This window comes from Lolium rigidum, chromosome 7 (assembly GCF_022539505.1).
Source record: "Lolium rigidum isolate FL_2022 chromosome 7, APGP_CSIRO_Lrig_0.1, whole genome shotgun sequence".
In the NCBI taxonomy this organism is placed as follows: Eukaryota; Viridiplantae; Streptophyta; class Magnoliopsida; order Poales; family Poaceae; genus Lolium; species Lolium rigidum.
Genome location: NC_061514.1, coordinates 14,098,864 through 14,106,485, shown reverse-complemented (window position 1 = coordinate 14,106,485; position 7,622 = coordinate 14,098,864). Strand labels below are relative to the sequence as shown.

At 46.6% G+C, this 7,622-nt stretch overlaps 1 protein-coding gene across 1 annotated transcript in view; it reads left to right on the top strand.

The window, feature by feature from the left end:
* Window positions 1–4,019: 4,019 nt before the first annotated feature.
* The window catches only part of LOC124670930 (probable ubiquitin-conjugating enzyme E2 23), a 71,459-nt gene continuing 67,856 nt past the window's right edge, over window positions 4,020–7,622 (top strand). The window contains exons 1-5 of the mRNA XM_047207387.1: window positions 4,020–4,276; window positions 4,397–5,067; window positions 5,149–5,488; window positions 5,946–6,084; window positions 6,224–6,502. Of these exons, the coding sequence (XP_047063343.1) occupies window positions 4,020–4,276; window positions 4,397–5,067; window positions 5,149–5,488; window positions 5,946–6,084; window positions 6,224–6,502 (1,686 nt within the window). The remainder of the gene's footprint in view (window positions 4,277–4,396; window positions 5,068–5,148; window positions 5,489–5,945; window positions 6,085–6,223; window positions 6,503–7,622) is intronic.

The following is a 7,622-nucleotide window of genomic DNA, read 5'->3' as shown; positions in this document are numbered from 1 at the left end:
TCTTAAAAGCATGGTATGAATTTCATCGGAAAAAAAGCATGGTATGAATTTGCAAAAAATAAAACATATAAACATTGCATATACTCTACTTTTATACTCCCTCCGTCCCAAAATATAAGGCGTCTAAGGATTAGTTAAAATTCAATATTTTTAAAGTTTGACCAAGTTTATACACAAAAATATAAATATTTACAATACTAAATCATTATCAATAGATTCACCCTAAAGATTCACCCTAAAGTATATTTTCTTAATATGTCAATTTAATATTGTAGATGTAAATATTTTTTCTAAATATTTGGTCAAAGTTTGTAAGGTTTGACTTTTGACCAATCCTTAGATGCCTTACATTTTGGGACGGAGGGAGTATGATATAATGGGTTTTTCTTGGATTATTAGATATTTTTAACATGATTCGTGCAAGTTCTGGCTCAAGTGAGGCGATACATGTCTTTCATCAGCTATGCGCAACATCGCAACACTGCCAGGTGGAGGTATCTAAGCATTATGATCGCAAAAAAAGCCGCCTAGGACTTTCATGACATACCTTGTAAGAATTATTTTTAATAACTTAAGCAATGTTAATCGGTTTCCTTTAGAAACAAAACAATCCCCAACTCTTGTACACAATGGCTACTATACTGATCCACAATATCTTAAAAGCGCCACGGAGTAAATCTTAGTTTATAAGAAGCTTCTTGATTTATACCTACATCATCAAATTGTTCATTCGAAATATGGCTTTTATCAAAATGCATTAAAACAAAGTAATCATTTTTAAATACTATATATGGCTACCTTTCATAAAAGTGAATTTTTTTTTTTTTTTTTGAGAAACACAGTACAAACGCAGGCGCTCACATAGACGCGCATACACTCACCCCTATGAACGCACACACGCACACCCTACCCCTATGAGCACCTCCGGAAGACCGAGCCGGCGGATTGGATCTTGAAATTGACGAAGTCACCACAGGCGCCTCGCTGTCGACGGGAACGTCGCCTCCCACTGAAAGAATATTCCGCCTATATGGCTACCTTTCATAAAAGTGAATTTTCAAGTGCATTATATTTGCATATGTAGATAACGAAAAGACTTGACAGGCCATAGCAACACACGAGTATTGTGCTAGTTTCACATAAGGTTACAAGATGCTTTCGGTGTGCGATTGATATCCCCGCGAAGGGGTCTGTCTTGGCCGCGGGCACACCATCTAATTTTGGAACATCAGCGATCTTCCGTATCGCACATAAACACGGCCTTTCATTTGTGACGGAGCCTTTGAAGGACGCATCTAGGGAGCACGCGCGTGCTCGTTGGTAGAATCTGACATACCTATATTTATAGTAATATTTTGTATGATTAAATTTTACAAAAGTCAAAAAAAAAAACTCTAAAAGCAGGCACGGGGTCGCAGTAACGCAAAGAAAAAAACAACCTGACCGAACCTGAGCGTCCACAGCTCAGCTCACGAGCACCTCCATGCCCACATAGTCTCACATGGATGCCTAATGATTACTTTCCAAAATCATTTCAAAAAGCTATAACTTTTATGTCGAATCTCGAAATTATGATTCATTTTTATTTTCGGGATCCTGACGATGAGATCTTCGAAACAAGTTTTCATTTTCATATGTTTCGATGAAATCTATTAAGAAGCAACTTTGATATTTTTATATGTGACAGAGCAACTCCCATTAAAAAAACAACTTTGGTGCACGATGAAAAAGGTAAATTCACATCGATATTGGGAAACTTCCCAAGAACAATAGAAAGTTCATAACAACTAAAAATCAACTTAGTCTTGACCGAATACAATAAATGATGGCAACCCATTTTCTCGTCACTAACGAGACACACTTCTAGAACACCATGACCTATTATTGTTGCGAAGTTTTTACCATTTAGCCGAAAATTACCCACTAGTTGGATACAAAGTTGTGCACCAGAATTGCACCGTCGGGCTCCAAACTTGCTCTACCGTGGACCAAAGTTGTTCTGTGGGGCATCAATATTGCTTTGTCACACACCAAAATTGTTCAGTGGGCCGGGCATCAAATATGCTTTGCTGGGCACTAAAATTGCTCTATGAGGCACCAATATTTTGCCGCCGGGCACTGAAGTTGTTTTGTCGGGACCAAACTTGCTCCATCAGGCACCGAAAGTTATGCCTTCAGACACCAAAATTATATCGTTGGACACCAAAGTTGTATTGTCGGATACCAAAGTACATGACAAAAAGCAACTTGAGTAAAGGAACTACAGTAGTCAACTTTTGCAGCGGTAGGCAACTTTGGTACAGCGGTAGGTGACTTCGCATAGGGTTAGGAAACTTCACACCAACAGTTCTGAAGTTGTTCCGTTGGGTTCTGAAGTTGCTCTGTCTGGCTGCAAAGTTGCTCCGTTGGGTTCCAAAGTTGCTGGCAGCAAAGTTGCTCCGTCGGGTTCCGAAGTTGCTCTGGTGGACAACAAAGTTGCTCTGTCGGGTTCCAAAGTTGCTCCGTCGGGTCCCAAAGTTGCTCCGTCGGGTTCCAAAGTTGCTTCTTCGGGTTCTGAAGTTGCTCTGCTGGGTAGCAAAGTTGCAAAGTGGGCTTGAGATTACCTCCCCAGATACTGCTGACCTGAAATGAACGCCACAGCGTGGCATGGCGCGATGGTCTGGAGGGCAAGGTCACTCCTGTTGTGGGAGATGTGGCCGAATCGGATGGCCTCCGGCTGCACCCGCTGGGACTTGAACGGGTCACACTTGTTTCCTATGCTTTTGGAGGCACATACCTGGTGGCCGCCGACGAGCTCATGGAGGAAGGCTGGCGATGATCGACAGGGACGGAGGGAGGACTACGACTACCGTCTACTGCAGTGTTACCCATGTCCTAGGCAGCCCTAGCTCTGAATCAATCTGGCCTGAAGGACCGCGACGGTGGGAGCAGCGTCGTGAAGGCCTTTACGGCCGCCGCCTCTCACCCGCTCACGCCCAAACTATTCCCCCTCTCCTCCTCCGCCTTGCACTACCAAAACGCATTATAGGCGACTTAGCAATGACGAAAAGCAACTATTGCAACAAAGTTGCTAGGATGACTCGGCCGGCATGAGAGGGGAAACGACTAACTCGACCGCCGTGGGGGTGTTTCGGAAAGCAAAGCTCGCTATGCCAGAGCCACCAAATGTGGAGCGATGATACTTACAACTGTGCTCGTTAGTGGCGAGGGCTCGGATGGCTTAATCGGCAATATTGTTGCTGCGACCGACTAGGGTCAAACCTTGTGAACTACATCATGGGTGCGGCCAACGACCTAGAGTTGCTCGTATCATTTCTTTTGGTGTATTAGGCGTTGTTGCTGCAGCTGTTGTGAAGCCTACCATCGTTGTGAATCAAGTGTTTTCGTTGCACACCAAAGTTGCTTTGCCGCACACCAAAGTTGTTTTGTTGCACAACAAAGTTGCTCCGTCGCGCATCAAAGTTGCTTGTTAAAAAAATCTATCGAAACATATGAAAATATGGTCTGGTTTCGAAGCTCTCGTCGTGAGGATTCTAGAAGTGAAGATAGATTATAATTTTACCGCACGATTTAAAAGTTACAGTATTTTTAAAAAACAACATGTGTTATCAGCCTACCATTTTTATTTTTTGAGGACGCACGGTTTGCGTCCGCCCGGCACTTCGGTTTAGCACGCGCCCGCTCGCAAGAATTCAGGGCGTTTGAGTGGCCCGATATATACAAGTGAGGCTATCGTCGATCGATCGATCGATCCGTTTGAAGCTCATATGCACCACGCGCGCGCGGCGTATGGTGGTTGCATCCAATACGTTCTCTAGGAGACACGCAGTCATCAACCTTGTGTAGTACTAGTACTCCTACTCGTATAGTCGTATCTACCTCGACTCGAACTCCCACCCTTGCCGTGAAAACAAGCATACACGCCGGGTATATATACTAGCTCCATACACGGCGGCCGGCCTTGGATCGAGAACAGCAACTTATCGATCTAGAAGAAAGGCTATCTTGTTCAGATGGACATGGCCGTCGCTGGCGAGGAGGCCGGCCTGACTAATCGTCATCTATATACCCTAGACCTTGTGGGTTTCGGGCGTCGCACGCTCTTGGACCGCGGCGTGGTTCTATCGCTCACCGAGGACGTTGACGAGGATGCGTACAATATTATCTGCGTCGACGGCTCACGAGTGACCAAGAAGGCCAGCGAAATTCTCGGCATCTTTGACAGGACCTTTGTGCACGTCGGACAGATCGTCGGGTCGGTGTCCGACTACGGCGGCCAGATCGGCGTCGTCACCGGGGTCACCACCAAGCTCAACGTGGTCCAGCTCAACGAGCGCCTCGTAGCGACAAAGGCCGTCGTGGGCGTGTCGCCGGCTGCCCTGCGGCGCGTCCGGGCGCTCAGCCTTGGGGACTACGTCGTGTCCGGGCAGTGGCTGGGGCGGGTGGCCGACGTGTCCCTGGACGTGGAGGTCTCGTTCGACGACGGCGCCGTCATGATCTGTAGAGTCGCCGACACGGGGTCGGAGGATGAGCTCCGACCGGACAAGCCGCGTGTCGTCTTCCCCGAAACGAACACCGGCTTCTACCCAGGCAGGCGCGTGCTCACCGGCGGCGACTCCTCGGACCGCAAAGAAGGCAAGGTGACCAAGGTGGAGATGGCTGACGTTCTTGTCTACTGGATCGCGTCTGCCGCGGGACACGGCATGGAGTTGGCCCCTCCGGCAAACCAGAATCCTGGCAATCTGACCTTTTTCTGCTCCGCGCCAAGATGCGTCTGGAGTCTTGGCGACCGCTGCTTTCTTGATACAGATATAAATAACCTGCAAAATGAGCAACGGTCGCCGGCGTGGACACCCGCCACCATGACCGTCTCCCTCACCACCAGCTCTGTCGAGGTGCTGTGGCAGGACGGCAAGCGACAGAATATGGCACACTCATCGGCCGTCTACCCCGTCCTGTTCCGGAGCGAGCTCGATTTTCTCCCAGGGCAGTACGTTGTTGACAACTCTCCTGATGATGACAACATTATCTATGCTGCTGCGGTTGATGGTACCGAAGAAGAAGAAGAAGAAGAAGAAGAAGAAGAAGAAGAAGAAGAAGAAGAAGAAGAAGAAGAAGAAGAAGAATACGCCGTGTGTACTCCTGCTTGCCGTGGATCAAAGAGGCGCGTCGGCGTCGTGAGAAGCCTAAATTCCAAAGAGCAAATAGTAGAAGTATCGTGGTTCAAGGCGGGGTCTGAGAGCAGCTGGGAGGTGGAGTGCGACGACACCGTAAGTGCGTACGATTTGGCAATGGACCTTGAACACTCTGTTTTCTATGGAGACGTCGTCGTCCGTCTACTACCAGACTTAAGCGGAAGTGCACCACTAGTGCAGCAACCAGTACGGGTGAAGAGCGCCCCAGCTGATCTTTCATGGGTCGGACGCGTTGTTGACCTTCATCGTGGGCATGTCCAAGTCAAGTGGGGTGACGGCAGCACAACAATGGTATGCATGATCTACGACTCCACTTTACAAGAGCACCTATCTCAACTCTCAACTATATTACTAATACATTTCTTTTATCGGAAAAATCTCAATTTTCAACTCGACTTATTTATGGGAGTGGTGTTTTGGAACATGGGTGCATATGCTCCCTATATTTTGAAACCATCTTATGTATATTTTAAATTTCAAAAATCGACTTATCATGTGACGCGTGTAAAAAAGACAAAATCCAGTGCTGAAAATAATGCTTTTCACAAGATAAAGTTTCTCCTTTTTACATAGACCACAAAAAATATTGGTTTTTCGTGAAACTTAGTGAATGCACATACATTATGGAGATGTACATGTAGAATTTTTTATCCAAATTTTTTAACATTTCAAAATATGTTTTTTTGGTAGAGGGAGCATACGCACCCGGGAGCCGAATTGAATTTCCTCTTATTAAGTGCTTATTTTCAATATGATGTCTCAGGTATTACCCCATGAGATCAGTATCGCCAACAAAATACACGTTATGCAACTACGGGCTGAAATGGGCCTCAATAATTGGTTGGAGGAAGGTGTCGATGCTCCTCAAGAATCGGATGTTGTCAACACGGTATATATCTATCCACCTAGATACATTGTCATATATTTGCACAATAACCATGCATTTCCATGCCTTTGTAATTATTAAAGATTATGCATAACCTAGCTAGTAATGATGTGGCGGTGTATCTAATTATAACCAATTGCAGGACAATGATCAAAATGATCCAGCAGATGCTACAAACGTCCAAGGCAACATGGTTCAAGGCAGTGACGGCTCTATGAATGAATTAGATGGCTCTGTTTGTGGCAATACGACGGAGACAAGAATCGGGGAAATTTTAGATGACAATAGCGACGATGTCTCTGTTGACGATGTGGTCATCAATACTACATATGCCACTAGAGAAGATGATCCTTCTAAATGGTCACACTTTGATGTAGTGAAGAGCCCTCAAGATCACCATTACCTTGACACCATTGAACAGGTAGGCAAATGCACCAAGACCATCTTTTTTCCCTTACTTTCAATGTTTCACCTTTTAAAATTGCTTTTCTTATCCAAATACTACTGGGATAGAACAACTTAGAAAGTCGTGGCCCTGGAGTTTTCGCTCTTGGGTGGATGTGCTCCTTTTATTTAAGAGCTCTTTTACGGTGATTGGCACGGAACTTAGGTTCCGTCTAATCAAATCTAGGTTCCGTCTAATCTAATTTTTCGTGACCGTTGATTAAATCGATGATAAATTTTATATAACTTCTATAATGCTACAACAGTTCTAATGGACGTTTCAGAAATTAACTTATCAAATCAGAATCAAAGAAAAAACAAAAGCTCATCAACCAAATCAGAACTCCTCTATACACGACTCGTCCAGGCCTTCTTTACACCAGCGCCCGCCCCTCCCCACATCGCGGGGATCGCTGGAGGTCACAGATCCCGTCCTCTCCATCGCAGCTACCGCCCCTCCCTCCATCGAAGGGATCGAGTGGAGAGTCACGGCCCCGTCCTCTCTGTCGCAGCCCCTTCCCCTCCATCACGAGGATCGCCGGCAGAATCACTGACCCACCCCCTCCGTCGCTGGGGGATCGGCCGGAGTGTTGCTGGGATCGCCGGGAGCATCCAGCCCCTACCCCTACCCCCTACCTGACGAGCGCCGCCCGAGATCACGGCGGACGCGTCTGCCTCCTCGTCCACCTCGCCTCCTTCGATCGCCTCGAGATGGTTCTTCATCTGCAAGATCCCAACCCGAATTTCTCTCCTCCGTGGCTCAGTCTGGTGTAACGCTCCCGCTCTCCTCGACGGCGGGATCAGACCTCCAGCCTCAACAGTGGGATCGGAGTGGGCGGCCACCGCCATGCTCGCCTGCGGGATTGGACACCGTCGCCTAAACACTGAAGGTCAGTCTAGTGTGTGAACTTTGTTAGAGTCAAATTCAGTGTTTTGTACGTCCATCAGTCTCGTGTCTACAACATGGATGAGTCAAATTCAGTGTTTCAAATTTCTATCTCCTAGTGCCTAATCAAGGTGTACCCCTGTCAAAAGAAGTAGTATAATAGAGCTGTATTTCTACATCGCAAATCACAAATGCATTTGTATCACTGTAT